Consider the following 19,977-nt stretch of genomic DNA (forward strand, 5'->3'; position numbering starts at 1 on the left):
TCCAGTGGCTGCAACTAACCATCTGGCACTTGAGAGAGATCTCCTGAGCAGAGGCAGTTTCTCGCCAAAGGGATCTGCACCATCCAAGCGTCCACGACCCGGATCTATGACGCTACCTGGAGAGCCTTCGCCAGCTGGTGCACTGCTCATGGATCTTCAGCCTCCTTAGCCTCGGTCCCTGTCATCCTGGACTTCCTGCAAGATGGTTTGGACAAGGGCCTGGCGCCTAATACTCTACGGCGTCAGGTGGCAGCAATTTCAACAATTCTGGCTCCCGATGGACATTCCTCGCTCGGCCGGCATCCTACCATTCGCAGTTTTCTCAGGGGTGCAACTAACCTGAGACCCCCAGTGGTTCACAGATATCCATCCTGGGACCTCAACGTAGTTCTACGTGCCCTTATAGGCCCCACGTTTGAACCACTCAGAACTGCCAGTCTCAAACATCTGACATTTAAGACAGCATTTTTGGTCGCCATCACCTCAGCTCGATGTATTTCGGAGTTGGCTGCCCTGTCCGTCAGAAAGGACTTATGCTTGATTCGACAAGACAGGGTAATTCTCAGGCTGGACCCATCGTTCATCCCCAAAATCAACTCCTGGTTCCACCGAGCCCAGGAGGTAGTTCTCCCAGACTTTTGTCCGCATCCTAGACACCCGAGGCAGAAACGCTGGCACTTGCTAGATGTGTGCAGGACGCTTCGCAGGTACATCAAGCGCACGGCGGGGTTTCGACGATCTGAATCACTCTTCATATTATTCCAGCCGGCTTCCCAGGGCAGGAAAGTGTCCTTCTCTATGATTGGAAGGTGGCTGAGGGCCTGCATCACCCTTGCTCATGTCCTGCAGTCCAAACCTGTGCCTCACCACATTACAGCACATTCGACTAGGAGCACCGCCACCACGGCAGCCTGGGCGACCCAGGCACCGATTGAGGAAATTTGCAAGGCGGCTACCCGGACTTCATTGTCTCCATTTGTCTGAAATTATAAGTTGGACAGCTTTGCATCAGCGGAAGGGGCATTCGGGAGGCATGTTCTTCAAGGCATTCACACCAGCGGAGACTCTGAATGCTGCTGCTTCCCGCCCTAGTGACAATTAGCTTGGGCATGTCCCTTGCTTGGACTCTCCAGAGCAGCGCCCTGGAAAATGACCATTGTCTTATCTGAAGGGTCGTTTTCAGGGCGCTGCGAAGGAGAGTCCACCCCACCCTGGGGTCTGACTCTGCTGATGTCAGTTTGAACGTTTACGGTTCCAGTTGGTTTGGTTTTTTCTTATTGACTTGTTTACATTGTTGGACTTTTCAGCGCGCAACAGTTCCACGTCTTCATTGAAAAAATCTAAAGATAATCAGCACTAGAGGCGTGGTTTAAAGTTTCAATTCAGTTCTGGGCAGATTGGCTGTATTTAACCCTTGCTTGAACTCTCCTTCGCAGCGCCCTGAAAACGACCCTTCAGGTAAGACAATGGTCATTTTGGTTATAAGGTGGGAGAACTTTAATTGAAACTCGTTGATTGAAAGAGCCCTCATCCTGGCTCATCCCAATGCTTACATTAAACGAATGTAGGGGTGAGTGCAGTTGTTGTTAAATGTGCACGGGGTGCCTCAGGGATGCCTGTCTAGGGCCTCCCCCACCCCGAAATAAGGGTGATGCCGAGGGAACTGCTTTGCCTTGTTTGAAACCTGACCTGGAAGGCAAAACTGCTCTTTCCCCTCCCTCTGCATTTCCCTTTTAAAACTTCATTGTCTGTTCTCCGTGTCACTTCACCAACTCCTTTTTCTCCCCCTTCCTTTAAAAACTTTTTTTACCAGGATATATAGAAACTTCAAAGCACAACCTGTGGCTCATTAATCTTGTTTTGAGTTAAAGAGGCCATACAGAAAGGCAGAAGGCTGGGGAAATGCTGCTTTGAGCAGTTCAGTTTTCAAATGGCTGCTCCACATGGCCCAGTAAGAATGGCACACAATACTGAGCTCTGCAGATCTCCAGAAGGTAAGCAAGGATTATGAGGGGTGGAATGGGGGGGGGGGGGGAGCAGGCCCAGTGCCTTTGGTGATCTGTAAGGATGGTGAGGGGAAGAGATAGGTGGGCATGTTTCAGCACCTCTGCAATGTTATGAAGTCACCCGGTCATTTGTAAGTGTGAATGACCAGATAACTTTTGTAAAATTCTTATTTTTGAATCACAGTCGTGCATGGCTTTTGGGAGGTCTGTTGTAACTTTGAACAGCCACTAAATGATCTGTTGTATCTTCAGTATTACCTGTATTGTGATATGGCCTTATGGCTAATCAATAAAATGTTGCTATTGATAGATTTTTGTGTTTCATCATCATGAAACATCTTAGGAGATTTCAACAATCATCCTAAGAACCAAGCTGTTTTTTTAAAAAAGTTACACATAATCTGAGAAGCGATAAAATGCTTCTAAGCTGATAAATAAGATTGCTTGAAGTAAATATTTTTTTCTGATTTTTGATTTTTAAAAAATGAAACCAAACATTAGGAATGTTGACTGCAAAACAGCAGATGGTTTCTGAGACCACCTTTATTTATAACAATTTAAATATTCTCTGGAGAGAATTGCATGTATTCTTCTGAAATATATGCCTAATTTTGGCTTTGCATGTTTGATTCTAATTTTAAAGAAGTACAGAATAATATGAATAACATTTGTTTTTTCACTGAATCTAATTAAAATATGACATTTGCAAGACACATGAAAGTCTTATGTACAGCCAGCCTCACATTTATCCTACATATTCAAGGCTCTCACAAAAACAGAAATAATATGTAAAAATAATATATATACATACAAACATACTGGGATTGACATACTGATGTATATATTGGCTAGAATCTTAACACTATATTAAAGAAAATGGGAAAATATCTTCACCTGGTTATTCAAAGTGAAAGCTGTGTTCATTCTATATGACTTTCTCCTCTGGAAACGCAGAAGTGGTCTAGTGCGAGCAGATGTACTCATCAGAGCAACAGTAGGTGTTTTCAGTTTCATCTTTTCTTTCCTTCTTCTCTTCAGATGTTGTTGATCAGCCAGGCAACTACTAGAAGATGAAATTTCTTCTTTGTTCTCTGATTCTCTGAAATATACCTAACTATTATCCCAGGTTGTCAAGAATATTAAAAAAAAACCTCACACTACATAATATTAACTTACAGTTAATATTAATTTAAGTATATTAACTTAAAATATATAGTTACATCCAAATTAAGTAACTGATTTTATGCACTGTAGCAGTTGTGTTACCAGACATATTAAAGTAATATAAAGAAGGGAGTGATCTTGTTTTCTTTTGTCCTGAAAACAGGACAAGAAAAAAATGCACTGAAACAACAAGTAAGTAGATTCGGGTTGGGAATTAGAACAGAAAGTCCTGAAACTGTTGAATAACCATAGATTCAAAATATTTTAGCAGATGCATTGAGCAGTTGTTGGACTACATGAGATAAATTCCAATTCTAAGGATCCATAACAGTTGTTCTTTGGTTCATACATTCTTTCTCTTATTTAGTTTAATTAATGTATGCATAAATAAAATTTTATTCAGATATATGTGTTACATTCCAGCATGAATTGTAAATGAGATTTTGAATCTTTAGCTGCTAAACAATTAGATTTCAGTGTCTCTAGTTTTCTTTACTCATGAACAATTCATCTTCTACACACTGTGGGTATCTCTACAATGTACTTGCATTTGGTGCCAATTTCCCTTGATGAGCTCAAAGTGGCTTCCCACTCCCCACAGTTCTTGGTACCAAAATGGTCCCTCTTCTTAAGTTGTAAAAAAGCCACCAGAGTAAAGAAGCAGCTGACTTAAAAAAGGGGTCAAGTAGTCAAATGATCAGAAAGAAAATCAAAGAGTAAGAGGATTTGATTTTTTTTATCTGTATAGGGATCATTCTTGAAACTTGGCAGCCACTGAGATTCTTTGGTATCTAATTGAGTTCAGTAAATATTATTTATTTGAAGTTTTGGGATTTCTTCTAAGTTTTCCTGAAGCTTCCTAAACTTCTGCTTAGGGAATACAGCATGACATGTATAAAGTAATGACAAACAAGACTCTAACCACAGATTGTTTAAAAATATTAAGGCTGTTCTCTAATTATCAATCACAGGACCACATATCATTATATAGATGGGCCACCTGAATCTATACTAAGTGTAGGCAATGCAGTGCTTGTGGGCACCAATATGCCCAGACAAGTCTTTTGCAGGTGATAGATTCCTATACCACCTGCATCTTTTATTTATTAAAAATAAATGTATAAGTTGTCATTGTATAAATTTAAAGTGCCACATGCTAGCATCATCATTATTTACAGTAATCCCCAGACTTTGGTTTGTTATACTCCTCATTTTTGAAATGTGCCCATTACACAGAGGACTATGTTACTCAAAAATTATTCAATGACTGCATATCTCCATGCTCTGAATTATTGGATAACTAATTGAAGTATTTTTTAAAAAATATTTCCCACCTTTATTATTTTTATAAATAACTCATGGCAACAAACACACTAATACTCCTTCCACTACTACTATTTCCAGTAACGTGTGGTGAGGTTTATGGCTGGTGAGGCACTGACACAGTGGTGGGTTTCAAATATTTTTAGACTTGTGGACTTCAATTCCCAAAATTCCACAGCCAGGCATGCTCAATTCTGATTTAAAACGACAGCATTTATTTCCTTTGTAAAATAAGTTTCTTTTTTTCATTTTCTTTTTCTTCTTCCTTCCCCTCCTCCCTCCCTCTCTCTTCCTCCCCCTCTCTCAAACACACACACACACACACACAAGTTGGATTGGACTATCTCTCCTACCCCCTTCCCTCTCACTCACTCTCAAACAAACACACACAGACACACAGACACACACACACACACACACACACACACACAAAAGTTGGATTGGATATCTTTTCCAGTGGCTTGAAAGCAGCTCCTCTGCCATCCCCCCGCATTCCCCTGCTGCCTTCCCCAAACACCTCCACCATTGCAAATGCAGCCTGCTGTCTGGGTGGGAAATGCCTGGAACGCAATAAAGCCCACCCACTCACCTTCTGCTGGCAGGCTGGGGTGAGAGGAGAGGCAGAGAAGCCGGAGGGGAGCCGATCCGAGCCTTCCAAAAGAAAGAGGCTGGGGGAAAGTGTGTGTGCTACAAGCATAGCTGTTTGCCTGGCTTCCGTGGATGACTCTGCTTAACTGTTAAAAAAAGCCTCTAAAAAAGCACCCTCTACTACGAGGCAGGAGAACTGTGTGCCTCCCCTACGTCAGGAATTTTTAGGCTTTTAACCCTTGCTTAACTCTGCTCAAGTGATCATAAAATGCCTAAAGTCAGACTAGATGAGGCATGCAGTTCTCCTGCCTCATGGTAGAGGGCACTTTTTAGAGGCTGTTTTAAACAGTTAAGCAGAGTCATCCACGGTGAGGCAGCAACTAGCTCAGCTTTTTCCTTTTACATTTTTTTTCTTTTCATGATGAGAGCGGTGAGGCTGTGCCTCACTTGCCTCACCTGACTGCATGTCACTGACTATTTCCCCCATAACAACACTCCTGTGAAGTGGCTTGGGTGGAGATAACTGGCCTATAATCACCCATTCGGCTTTCATTTATTAACATTTTTGTATTATTTGAGTTCCTTAGACACAGCAAACTGTGAGAGTTAAAAGTGAATCTTTCAGTATCTTTTTTGGGAGGAGGGGAGTTCTCTGATGATGTCACTCTGATAGTGTCAAGGTAACACTGTCATTTTATATACTGTATATGCCCATAAGCTAACCTTACCCTGACGTTATCTTGTTAGTTTTCGAAATGCTACCTACCTTAAAGAGATGCCATTAACCAATTCATTCTGTTTACAGGTTTTTGAAGAAAGTGAAGATGATGTTGGAGACAGATTAAGGGGAGCAATCAGACTGCTTATTATTTCACTCAGCTGAGCACTCTGAATGATACAAGGAGAAAAACATACATTCAATTTAATATACTATAATTACTTAACTAAAAAAAAATCAGTTGTGTCCATATTATACCTCCGTGATGGCGAACCTATGGCACGCGTGCCACAAGTGGCACGCGGAGCCATTTGTCAGGGCACGCGAGGCGCTGCCCTGTCAGCTGGCCAGTGCGCATGCACACGCTGGCCAGCTGAGTTCACCTTTTTAAAAGCTATTTTTCGACTTCCCCAGGCTCCAGAGGCTTTATAGGAGCCTGGGGAGGGCAAAAAGAGCCTCCCCCGCCCCCCTGGAGGCTTCAGGGACCGTCCCTGAAGCCTTCGGAAGGCTTAAAACCACCCTTCGAGCAAACCAGAAGTGACTTCCGGGTTGCTCGGAGGGTCGTTTTAAGCGTTCCGAAGGCTTCAGGGACCGTCCGAGGCTTCCCTGATGCCTTCGGAGCGCTTAAAACGACCCTCCGAGCAACCCGGAAGTCACTTCCGGTTTGCTCGCAGGGTGGTTTTAAGCACTCCGAAGGCTTCAGGGAAGCCTCTGGACAGTCCCTGAAGCCTCCGGGGGTTCGGGGGAGGCTCTTTTCGCCCTCCCCAGGCTCCTATAAAGCCCCTGGAGCACGGGGAGGGCAAAAAAAACATGTAAAAATGGGGGGATCACGCATTTTGCACGCATGCGCGCTGGGGGGGGTCGCGCGTTGCATTATGGGTCCGGCACGCCCGCACTCGACCCCCCTGCACTCCCCCCACTTGTGGCACGCGAGCCCAAAAAGGTTCGCCATCACTGTTATACCTAAACTCCATGCTTCATAACTGAACTTATCAATGTCAAGTGAAGAGTTAATTTGAATTTTTAAAATGCCTGCAAAATAATAAAGACTATAACAAATTCAAATCCTAAAGTCATTTATGAAAATTTAGAAGAAAAACCAAAACAAATTACAATTGTGGTGTCCATGTTCCTTACTTAGAGATAATCCCTAAGATCTTGAGGTGGTTCCATTATGGCTGCTAACACTCCAGAAGATAGGCTAAAGATACAGAAGGATCTTGACAAACTTGAACATTGGGCACTAACAAAATGAAATTCAATGGTGAAAAGAGTAAGGTTCTACATTTAGGCAACAAAAACGAAATGCACAGGTACAGTATAGGCGGTACCTTGCTCAACAGTAGTAATTGTGAAAGGGATCTTGGAGTCCTAGTGGACAACCATTTAAATATGAGCCAGCAGTGTGCAGCAGCTGCCAAAAAAGCCAACACAGTTCTAGGTTGCATCAACAGAGGGATAGAATCAAGATCATGTGAAGTGTTAAGACCACTTTATAATGCTTTGGTAAGGCCACACTTGGAATACTGCATTCAGTTTTGGTCACCACGATGTAGAAAAGATGTGGAGATTCATTCTCTTTGAGAGCCGCCTTGCTTGCCCCGGCGCGAGACTAGCGCTGCCGGGGAGAAATCAGCAGGAGGGGGAGAAGAACACAAACTTCTGCTAGGGATGCCTTCTCCCCCCCCCTCGCCTCCCCCTGATCTCTCCCTGGCAGCGCTCACCTCAGGCGGCAGCAAAGTGTACGTGTGCGTGTGTGTAACGGGGGTCTGGCTGGGACTGATCATCTGAGAGGCTGGCAAAGAAGCGGCGCTCGGAGGAAGAAGGCAGAGATGCTGGCTGGCATTCGCTTCCCTTACTTTTTGCTGCCGCCGCCCCGGCAGGACGGAGCATTACCACCCCCTCCCTGCTGGTTGCAGCCCAGGCCCCGCCTGCCCTGCTTAGCTGAAAGTGGCGAGGGAGCAAGCCGCGATGAACAGGAAGGGAAATGAGCGCTGGCCACTATCCCTGCCTTTTCGCGGCAGTGGGGAAGACTTCTTTGCCAGCCTCTCAGGTGATCGGTCCCATCCAGCCCGTTACACACAAACACACACACAGACACACACACCGCTTGTTGCCGCGCGAGACCAGCGCTGCTGGGTAGAAATCTGGGAGGGGTAGAAGAAAACAATCTTCTGCTAGGGATGGTCTTCTCCCCCCTCCCCCCGATTTCTCCCCAGCAGCGCTCACCTTGCACGGCAGCAAGTGATGTGTGTGTGTGTGGCCAGCGCTCATTTCCCTTCCTGCTCATCGCGGCTTGCTCCCTCGCCACTTTCAGCTAAGCAGGGCAGGCGGGGCCTGGGCTGCAACCAGCAGGGAGGGGGTGGTAATGCTCCTTCTTGCCGGGGCAGCGGCAGCAAAAAGTAAGGGAAGCGAATGCCAGCCAGCATCTCTGCCTTCTTCCTCCGAGCGCCGCTTCTTCGCCAGCCGCTCAGCTGATCGGTCCCAGCCAGACCCCCGTTACACACACGCACACTTTGCTGCCGCGTGAGGTGAGCGCTGCCAAGGCGTCCCAGTACCAGGGCTGAAGGGGTGGCGAGGACGGGCGGCCAAGGGCTTCCCTCCCTCCCCACCCAAGCGGACTTCTTGCATGGCTCCAGCCTGCGGCTCTGATGAGGATCCGCGGTCCGGAGAGCTGCCGCTTCTAGCGGGATATATTCTGCCAGGCCCTTGGCGGCGTCTTTATGCAGTTAGCTCGCCTCCCCACCAGCAGCTCCTCCGCCAGCATCCCGGCTGGAAGCAAAAGCGCAACAGCCGCTGTCGGGGAAGGGAGGAAGGGGTGGCGGTCACCTGTTCTCGCCACTGCCACCCCTTCACCCCTGGTAATGGCAACTGTTGCACTCCTGCTTCCAGCCGGGATGCTGGCGGAGGAGCTGCTGGTGGGGAGGCGAGCTAACCGCATAAAGACGCCGCCAAGGGCCTGGCAGAATATATCCCGCTGGAAGCGGCAGCACTCCGGACTGCGGATCCTCATCAGAGGCGCAGCCTGGAGCCGTGCAAGAAGCCCACTTGGGTGGGAGGGAGGGAAGCCCTGGCGGCTATCACAGTGCCGCTTCTGGCTGGTGTGGGAGTGGCTGCAGGGACCGGCTGGCCGCTCCTGCCCTTCCCCTTGTGGCTGCCGCTGCTGCTGCTTTTCTGAAATGCCTGAGCCGGCCAAGCCCTTCGGACTGCAGATGAGCCATGGGCTGGAGGGCGAGGGCCACGCAAGAAGCCCACTCGGACAGGGAGGGAGGCAAACCCCAACCACAGCTCTGCTCTACTAAGCGACGGCCGGGATCCCCTCTCCATGTCTTTTGGCACATGCGGCCCTTGCTCTTCCTGTTGGTGTTTTTTCCGTGCGCATGTGCGCCAGGAATCAGATCACCAAACGGCCAACGCGCATGTGCACACTGAAAACAAGGTCATTTTCCTGGCGTGCGCATGCGCACCGGGCGGCTCCTCTTCTGTTTTCTGGCACGCCAATGCACATAAACACCAGCTGGCTGCTGTGCCCGAACCCGGAAGAGCAACTGGTGATGGCTCCGCATGCCAGGAGAAATGGCTCTGCGTGCCACTTCCGGCACGCGTGCCATAGGTTCGCCATCACGGCTCTAGAAAGAGTGCAGAGAAGAGCAACAAAGATGATTAGGGGACTGAACACTAAAACATATGAAGAACGGTTGCAGGAACTGGGCATGTCTAGTTTAATAGAAAGAAGGACTAGGGCTGATATGATAGCAGTGTTCCAATATCTCAGGGGTTGCCACAAAGAAGAGGCACTTGAGGGTAGAACAAGAAGCAATGGGTGGAAACTAATCAAGGAGAGAAGCAACTTAGAACTGAGGAGAAACTACCTGACAGTTAGAACAATTAATCAGTGGAACAGCTTGCCTCCAGAAGTTGTGAATGCCCCAACACTGCAAGTCTTTAAGAAGATGTTGGATAGCCATTTGTCTGAAATGGTATAGGGGTTTCCTGCCTAGGCAGGGGGTTGGACTAGAAGACCTCCAAGGTCCCTTCCAACTCTGCTATTGTATTGTATATGACTTATTAAGGTTATTTTCTGATACAAACATATTTGAACAGTTGCTAATCTTAAATTGAATACTACCTGTAAAGCATAAGGAAAAGTTAAGAATTGTAATTCTCTTTCTCCATAAATGTGAAATATTTCTGCTGATAAGTATTTTACCAATAAAAGACCTTCAACATGGTATAAGCAGAAATTATATTTCATCCTTACAGAAAATTAATGAAGACATAAAGAGACAAATACAATTCACATTTAGAATCTTCCTTAAACTCTCCTCCTACTGAGTAAACCTAATACATTGCCTGCTATACAGGTAGTCCTCAACTTATGACATTAATGGAGTCTGCCCATTCATGCTGAAAGTCGAGGACTGTTAAATGAAGCTCCTAACTAACGACCGCCATGTTCCTTTGTTAATTTGTTAAACGAATGCACGGGCCGTTAGGTACAGCATGGAGTGACTCAGAGATGGGGGAAACTAAGGAAGGCCTAGTGCAGGCACAGGCACTCCCAGGAGGCCTTCCCCTCCCTGAGATAACCATGCTCTGCCCCCTGGGTTTCCCAAAGACCTATAGGCCTCCTCCATACCTCACCCTATCACCATTCACTGACTTATGTTTTTTTATATATTTTTATTTATTTACAAACATACAAAATACACACACAAAACTTAGACGTACACAATACAGTACACAAAACTTAGACATTTACACAATACAACACAAACAGGAACTTCCTGTTCTTTCTAATAGCAATTTCAAATTGATACAATTCTCATGTTATTTCCCCTTCTAATATATTTCATTTGCGTTTCGCCATTTTTAACCCTCTTATTTTACTCTTCTATCTGCTATATTGGGTGATCAGCTCTAATAAATTTAAACTCTCTTGAGTGCATATATATATATATGTTAATTCTCCTTAACTACTATTTTTGAGTTTTATTGACTTCTTTCATTGATCCTTGTTTCTTTCCTCCATCTACCTACTTTGCTTGGTATTAATTTATTTTTCCATTTCTGAATGAAGGCAATTCTCGCCGCCGTAATTATGTGTAAAATTAAATACTGGATTTCTTTTTTATATTTCACGGTCATTATTCCTAGTAGAAAAACTTCTGGTTTCCAATCTATTTTGACTCTCGTTATTGACTCTAGCCAATTTTTAATCCTTTTCCAATACTTTTTAGCCTCCTCACACGTCCACCATACGTGATAATATGTTCCGTGTGTTGATTCACAGTTTCAACATTTTGGGGAGATATTTGCTGAGATTTTTGCTAACCTTACTGGTGCCAGGTGCCATCTGTAAAACATTTTGTACTGGTTTTCTTTGTATACAACTGATAGTGTCATTTTTAAATTTGTCCCCCAAAATTTTTCCCATTTATCTAATTTAATATTGTAGCCAAAGTTCTGGGCCCATTTTACCATTTGTTCTTTCACAATTTATTCTTCCATTTTATACTTCAGAAGAAATTTATATATTCTCCCTATCATCTTTCTTTCTGAGCTTTGGATTATTTTATCTAATTTGTATTGTTTCATTTGGATGCCACATAATTTAGTATCATTATTGTCTTTTGATTTGCAAGTAGATTAGCCAGTCAACTTTCATGTTTTGTTCTGATTTATGTTTTGACGAGCTCATGAAGTTGGGATAGAGAAGGCTGCTCCCTCGCTGGACCATGTGAAATAATCAAGAAGAAATCCAATCTCTTTTGCTTCTGTTGCAATCTTTCCTCTCCAACCAGCATAAACTACTATGTTTTCTTCTTAGTTCTACCGGTCCTAGTTTTACACTAAATTTTAGTTGTTTACTCTGGCTTGGGAAGAAAAGATTACCATGGAAACAAAAGAGATCAGATTTTTTTTGTTCTACCAGCGCAAGACTAGCGTAAAGCTAGTGCTGTTAGAACAAAGAAATCTGATCTCTTTTGTTTCCATGGAAATCCTTTCCTCCCCAGCCAGGTTAAACCATGCTTTCTTCTTAGCATCTTTAGCTAATAAAACTAGCTCCAGCAGAGCTAAAAAGAAATTGTAATAGTTTATGCTGGCTTAGAGAGGAAAGAATTGCACCACGGGAAGACGAGGAGGGTGGGTGGGGGGACTGCAAAAGTTGAAACTTTGAAACGGATTTGTATTTAGCATTTGAGGTGTGCTTTGTAACTTCAAATGTTCATTGAATGGACTGTCATACCTCAGGGATAACCTGTATTGTCACCACTTTTTCATCTGGGAGAAATACTTACAAAAGTAGAAGTGTTTTTATGGATTATAAGTTAAAACATAAATGAATTTTAAAGTATATTAACTAATGTACATTGTGTTAGTTTCATTTGAATACCTGTTTTTCAATATTACGAAGAAGCAAAGTTGGACTGCTGGGTGACATTTCAAAATCATGTTCTGGCCAAACATCCTGCCTCTGTAGAAACGTTTGTGAGTTCCCTATAGAATTCAATGCCTCTTGATCTGGTAATTGTGTACGTTTCTTCAAGATGTCTTTTGGGACTAAACATTCTTCTAATATCACCATTCCCTAGACAATAGTAAATGAGCACAATCAGACTGACAAGCAGAGTCACCTTGTAGGGTAGATAAGCAGCATAAAATTGGATTAAAATAAATAAAAATTAATAAAAAAACTGAAATGTAACACTTAAATATTAATTGAAAGCGCCACACAAAAACTGGGACATTGCTGGGGAAGAAGAGAGATATCAAATAATTGTATTAAATAAAATAACAGGAAATAATTATAATGTATTCCATATAATCAGTTGCATTAAATGTTTTTGTTCAAACTTCAAAAACAATCAGTTTTCAATATGGACCTTAAGGGACTTAACCAAACAACCTGTTCCTTACATAGAAGTCTTATTATATTCTAAATTATTTTGCATAGGATTGCTTATATTTAAACTATAAGAGAATTCTCCATTACCTTTCTTACTAATTTACATGCATATTTATACCTCTTTTTATTGCCACTATACATGAGTATATATGCATTCAAGGTAAGTCTTAGTTACTACACCTTTTTCTGGGATAATTTAAACTGGAAAAGTGATGCTTAAATAGCCCTGTACCAAGATTTTTTTAGTTGGACAATCCACACAATTCTAGTAAAAAGCAGATCCTTTCAATTAAACTCAACTCCTAGTGACTTTATGGATATATCCATGCACTTTTCTTGTCCACAAGTATAGTTTGCCACTGCTTTCTTCTGATATGTTTTTCAACTACTTAGTCTAGTACAGTGTTTCCAGGAAAATAAGACCCGGTCTTATATTTTTAGGGCCTCCAAAATAAGCAATAGAGTTTATTTTCAGGGAAACACAATATCAGGATGATCAGCCTGGCTGGGTGCCCCACTCCTCCAGTGTGCACACAAGAGGCGGTCAACACTAGGGGGAGAACAGTGTCCAGCAGCTGCTGCAGCGTGCCAGCCCCTTGGTCGGTGCACTTGGGCCATGCAGCTCGCGCAACGCAGGCAACTTGATTACCTGTCCAAGCAGCAGAGATATGGGCGGGAGGAATGCGATCTGGATGCACTGCGCATCATTGGCAAACTGAGCTAGTGGGCTGGAGTGGCTGACCAGCCTTGGGAGGCTCATCTTCATGAAGGCACCACCAGCAGATGGAGGCAGAGATACGGGAGAAGGGAGGCGATCCCGATGTGGTGCACAGGCCGCAGACAAGCCGAGAGAGGTGAACATGAGCCTCCTGCATCTGCCTGCCCCCTCTGTCCTACTGTCTCTCGGCTTCCCTACAGCCCATGCAGTGCATCTGGATCTTCTGCCTTCCCCCCGTGCCTCTACCACCATGCAAAGGCAAGTCTCCCATGGCCACCCATTTCAGCCCACCAACTATCGGCTTTCCCACAGCCCACGTCCAGATCACATTCCTCCCCCCGCTTCTGCCTCCTGCATGGACAGATAATCAACTCACCTATACTGCACGAGCTATGGCTGCTGCCGGACACCATCAGCCCCCGTCCCCTCAGCGAGCTGCTGCCCATGCCCACTCATACACCCCTGGATAATGAAGACCTTACCTGGGGGTTATGAACTAATCAGGCCTGAACCTCCTTTGCTCCTGAGCCAGATAAAGTCAGCCAGTTTTAGCTGAGATTTATTTTATTTTTTTGTTTGCTGATTTTCAGTAATATTCACACTTCTACCATTCTCAGGAAAAAGATGGAAATACTGGTAAGAAAACTTTCTTCTTAGTCCTCCTCTGGACATATTGATTATATATAAATATATAATTATTTATTATAAGTATCAGAAATTAAATGAATTGGTTTTTTAAAAAAACTTTCCATATGTTAAGTTACAATAAATTAAAAACTGAAAATCTAGATTTACTGTAAGTAATAGGAACCAAAACATAATGGAATATTTTTTAATCAAGCTGCTAAGTATATAAAACTATTTCTGTTCCTCCATGTTTATCCATTATTTCATATCAAGTACTCCAGAAAAAAATAATATAACCAGTGCAATTATAGCAACTAAACATAAAATTAAAAATGTATATCTTTTCAAGGATCGCATTACTATACAAGTTGATCCTTATTCAGGCTATAAGAATGTACCTAAGAACTTCCATTAAGCTTTGAATAGAAGGGGAGACTCTGAATAATGTTTACCACCATCAAATCCAATATCTAGATTTCAGACAACTCTTTCTTTTGTCAATTTAGATTTCTCAAAACATTTCTATATAGAGTTCATGGATTGCATAGAAAATACCTATCAACACTTTAACATTTTTTTTGAATAAATACTTTTGATTAATTAATAATACCTTGGTGGCACGAATCTGCCTGTGAAGGTCAGTAAGTTGTTGAATTTTGTATTCCAGTTCAGAAATCTGATCCTGAAGCCATGTCCACTGACAGCCAACTTTAGCTCTTTCAACCAACCATTTCCAGTCAGATCTACGGTTACTGAGAAGATAGAACTTTGATTAGTCAATGTAAAAATAACTTATGTATTCTGAATCTTTATTTAACAAACCACAAGTCTTTTAATAAATTAACTGTCAGATTATTATTTTAAAAATTCTCTTAAGACTCATGGTTTTCACATTTAACAGGAACTCATCTATTTATATTTAACATAATAGATCATTTACACTACTGTAGTCTAGACCTGGGACTACATACATATTATGCATTATTATTTTTATGTATATCCCATTTTTCAAACACTAGTGCATTCATGGGGGCTTATCTCTAGGTGAAATTTTAGATGGTAGGTAGAAAATTAGTATGCAGTGAACAAAGACGATAAGGGGTCTGGAGACTAAGCTGTATACTGAATAGTTGACAAACTATTCTAACTATTCAAACTATTCTATTCAAACTATTCTATTCTAACAAAGAGTACTGGGGGTGACATGATAGCAGTCGTCTAGTACTTAAGGGGCACTCACAGAGAAGAGGGGGTTGACCTATTTTCCAAAGCACCTAAAGGCAGGACAAGAAATAATGGATTGAAGATCATTAAAGAGAAATCCAACCTAGAAATGAGAAATTGTCTGACAATGAGCACAATTTTAATGGAGAGGCTTGCCTCCAGAAATTGTGGGTGCTCCATCACTGGAGATTTTCACAGATTGGACAACCACTTGTTCAGAAAGGTGTAAAGTCTCCTGCTTATTATTCTGTGTTCTATGTTGGTATTCTATGGTTTCATTAAAGGTAAATTAGCATTTGTGATATAATTCTAGATCAGTTAAATATGACCAGCTAATTCTCACTTCTATTACACAATTCTTCAGGCTATTATTCATTGTATTTGGTTTTCTGCATCGGATAATTTCTAACTTTAAGGTGTATGGATTTCAATTTCCAGAATTCCCAATACAGCATGAAGTTCGCCCAGCTTAAACTTGCCAAGACTGAAAAACGCTGATGTACAGATAGGGATTTTTCCATTCCTTTTACTGGTTCTTATTTACTTATGAGCAATCATAATGCAAAGTTCTCACTTCCACCCCATCCCAGAGCAATGATAATGCAAAAAGCATCACTTCCACCCCATTCCAGAGCAATGATAATGCAAAAGCCTCATTTCCACCCCATCCCTCAACTAACCTGCATTCCAGCTCCATTCTCCTGCATGCAGGGCAACAAAAGAAAACCATGACTACCAGTTTAAAAAAAGTTCAGTCAGACCTTCCAACTTCTTGAGGGAAAAAAGATTTCGCAAATTTGAAAGGTCTGACTAAACTTTTTTTAAACTGGTAGTCACATGATCTTTTTTTGTTGCCCTGCATGCCAGAGAACGGAGCTGGAAAGCAGGTTAGTGAGGGAATGGTGGTTGCTGCAGGATTTTGCAGGTCATCCAGGCTAAAAACGGGCTGCAAGGAGGGCAGCCGCCCAGCTGATTGGCAGGGCCAGTCCATTCGCCTCCTCCTCCTTGATCAGCGTGGCTCCCAGTCACGCCCCTGCAGCCTCCCCACAGTGAATGGTTACCCCAGTGGACAGGGCCAGCCAGTGGTGGGTTCAACCAGTTCGCCGAACTACGCAAAAAATTAACAACCTGTTCGTCCAAACCGGTCCAAACTGGCTGAATCCCACCACTACATCCTTTCCTGTAATCAACACCCAGATAAACAGGGATTACCAACAGAAAAAAAAAATCAAGCAGAAAACAATACTCTTAATCAAAGAATTACCAAGCAGAAAATCCCCAACCCCACCAACAGACGGAAAAGCTATTGTATGTAAACAGGATTCCACAGTATAATCTTCAGACTGACTATCTACTTACTGTTGAAATTACTGTTTAAAATAAATCTGTTTATTAATAGAAAAATATTCTACAATTAATGTAATAATTGCCATTTAGGAAGCATTTTGGAATTTATTACAAACAGATGCCAAATATATCATTTGGAGAGAAAATTATACATTGGAGCTAAATTGATATAGGGCTAAATTCATCCATAAAAACCATCCAATTCTAATCCATCCTCACCTATTAAAACTCATGGAGTGCTATTGACTTTAGTGAAACCTACCTCACAGAGTTGTTGTGTGAAGAAGTAGGACAGAATACAATATAGCCTGAGTTACTATATAAAAGGGGGATATAATTCTAACAAATAAATTTAAGTAACAACCTTGTTACTTGGCTATTAATGAGCAATGTGTTAGAATTTAACAGGGTGGATAAAAATAGATTTTAAAAATATATATTAAAAACCGGGTTTTTTATTTTTTTATCAAATTTGGAGTATTTGATAAAATACTCCAAATGCTTTTGGAGTAAAAATCTATCTAAAGATAGTTTTCTATTTAAGATGAATTAATAATTTAGTTTATTCAGCATGCAATGAAGCTTAGTTATGTAGCATGAGGCTGTATATTCTGCAATGTTTACATTTTTGATAACTCATTTAATGAATCCAAGCTCTGCAAGCTATGATAACATGCACTGCATTGATGCATTCACACAATTTCACAGTAACCATGAGATAAATCATAAAACAAAGTTCAGGAATATTCCTTTATCCCATTGCTTTGTGAATCTATGTACACTACAGACTATGATTGTTTTAAGAGAAATGCATCTGTATCATCAGGCTAAGTGTGAGGAGGAAGGGCAAGCAGTAAAAATGAAAGTGAAACCTTTGAAAGAGCACCTGCCATTTCAGATCCATCATGGCAGCCCGTTAGCGGGCATCCACTCACTTGCTGCCTGCCACGTCCCTTACTTTATTGTGTCACTACCGCATCACCAGTTGTCCCATTAAAGTGAATGGGACTGTCAGTGAGTCAACAGCAGGTCAGAGGAGCCCCTGCAGGACAGAGATGACAGTTGCTCTTTAAAAATTATGATTTAAATCAAGTCGATTTAAATCAAGCCTTTTTACTAGTGATTTAAATCACCTTGATTTAAATCAAATCCACCCTCAAATTTAAATGTTAGAATTAAAATTTATCATGTTACGGATGTCATGCCTGCAATTATAATCCTTTTAGGATCTGTCGTTGTTTTCAAAATAAAATAAATATTTTTTCAAAATAAAAAATTCCTTTCTAGAAATCAAGGTCATTCTGTCTCTGTACCTCTGCATCTGACCGGAACTAGATGGATGGAAATGCCAGTGTGGCAGAGGAAGATTGGACCATGTGATGAACTTGTGGGTGTGGGGACACGGTCATGAACTTTCAACTGGGTGGAAACCCAGGAAGCTTTCAGATGTGCCAACATGTCTGTCTTATTAAATTGGAACGCCTTGGACTCTGATTTAATTCTGCATGATATTTGGAACGTTGACATTAACCCAAATCTCCTTTAAAATAAATCACCAGCAACCCCAGTTGGGAGCTGGCGAGGGGTGCTGATTCCCAAACGCTGACTGACCCGGTCAGCATAAAATATCAGCAAACAATTAAGAGAAAGTCTTTTGAGATAAAAAGCTGAGATGAGATCTTTCTCTACATACCTCCTGAGCAGCAAAGGAATTTGCGTAGGAGGATTTTTTCTGATTTATTGCGCCTGGGAAAATGTGGCCAGAGAGGGCTGGAAAGGCTTATTCTACACACGGCTGGAAGCGACAAGATGTTTGGAATCCCAGACCAACTTCTACAGCTAAACGTGTGTGGGGACGCCTCCTCCTTCCCCAACAAAAACACAGCAATAAACTGGAGTGGAGATAATTACTCTTTCCATACAGCAATGAATGAGCCGAGCCAGCAAGAAGGAATTTGGCAAGCATTTCTCACTAAGCAAGCACCACCAAATTAGGCTTTCTTCCCAGCTCATGGATGGCAGAGATGCCACTGGGCAACATGGGAAAATCCTCCAAGCCAGCAGAGGGGACCTTGGCCCATAACCCCCACCACCAGACATTGATGGTTGAACTGCAACCTATGAATCAAGCAACCCCAGGTCATGGATGGGAGAGATGCCAATGGGCACCTGCTCTCCCTCAGCAGATGGCACCATGGCAGATAACTGGGCAGTGGCCAAACCAGGGATTGACCTCCCCACCGGTTCCAGTCTCACCTGCAATGCACCAACAGATTCTTACCCCACCTTCCTACAGAGAAGAGTTCTCGACAATGGAAGAAGGGATGAATGAGGGGAAGGCTGCAGGATGGATGGCAGAACAATGTGCACCTGCAATGCCCCAACAGGTTCTTACCCCACCCTCCTATAGAGAAGAGTTATTGACAATGGAAGAAGGGATGAATGAGGGGGAAACTGCAGGATGGATAGCAGAACAATGTGATGAGGTGGTTCCTAAGTTTAGAGGTGCAACTGGGTTCCGTCCCTCGGGGGGGGGGCAATAAAGTGTCAGCGTTGCTGTCAATTTGGCCACAGAGCGTCAGAGTGCTTGGCTCCAGCCCCAATATCACAACATGTGCACCAACCGCCAGAGCGGTAATGAGAAGGCACCAGAAGCTACCACAGAAGAGTCATGTGGGCCAACAACCTCCAGAAGAGGATCCCCAACCTAAGGTGACAAAAGGTCCTACCAATGGGGAGGCCTTGGAGGAGGGAAATGCTGAGGACGACCCAATGGTTAGTGCACCCATCCGCCCCTTTACAATAAAATGCAACCTCCAAGTGCCAGAAACGGGAGTGGAAGGGGAAGTTGGGGCAATTGTGGACATTGGCTGAACCCGATGCTTAATCAGCATGTCAATTGTGGAGCAATTAGGTATACGCACAAGACTCCTAAACCATCACATTCGGTTTGAGCAAGTGGATGGAACACTGATTAAAGGGGGCCCAGCCACGAAAATTACTGAGTTGGTAAAGTTGATAACAGGTCGCCACTATGAATTCCTCAGATTCATCGTAGCTCCAAGAATGCAGGAATAAATTATTTTGGGACTAGCATGGCTGGACAAGTGGGCGCCTACAATAAAGTGGGAGGACAGCATTAGAAAATTGATTATCGGCTTTGGGCCGTTACCACGGTGGAGCCAAAAGGCCACCCAGGAACAATGGAACCCAACAGCCCTGACCATCCAGAACCTGCAGCAGACACCAAACCCCCAGTACAACAAGTACCAAAAGACTACTGGGAATTAGTGGGGGTGTTCAGTGAGGAAGATTGCAACTATCTTCTCCCTCACCGGGCCACAGATTGCGC

At 43.1% G+C, this 19,977-nt stretch overlaps 1 protein-coding gene across 9 annotated transcripts in view; it reads right to left on the reverse strand.

Annotated features, from left to right (window-relative positions):
• The window catches only part of KANSL1L (KAT8 regulatory NSL complex subunit 1 like), an 85,278-nt gene that overhangs the window by 42,006 nt on the left and 23,295 nt on the right, over positions 1 to 19,977 (reverse strand). For 8 of the 9 annotated variants that reach the window (XR_014175062.1, XR_014175063.1, XR_014175064.1 and 5 more), the window contains 4 exons: positions 14,665 to 14,806; positions 12,197 to 12,391; positions 5,848 to 5,969; positions 2,901 to 3,105 (listed from right to left, as the gene is read on the reverse strand). Coding sequence is in view for 1 of the 9 variants with exons in the window: in XM_081949148.1 (XP_081805274.1) it covers positions 2,901 to 3,105; positions 5,848 to 5,969; positions 12,197 to 12,391; positions 14,665 to 14,806 (664 nt within the window). In the remaining 8 variants the exon portion in view is untranslated. The remainder of the gene's footprint in view (positions 1 to 2,900; positions 3,106 to 5,847; positions 5,970 to 12,196; positions 12,392 to 14,664; positions 14,807 to 19,977) is intronic. The other variant, XR_014175061.1, reaches the window with a different exon arrangement.

The sequence above is a fragment of the Natrix helvetica genome (genome assembly GCF_964273705.1).
Source record: "Natrix helvetica genome assembly, chromosome: 1".
In the NCBI taxonomy this organism is placed as follows: Eukaryota; Metazoa; Chordata; class Lepidosauria; order Squamata; family Natricidae; genus Natrix; species Natrix helvetica.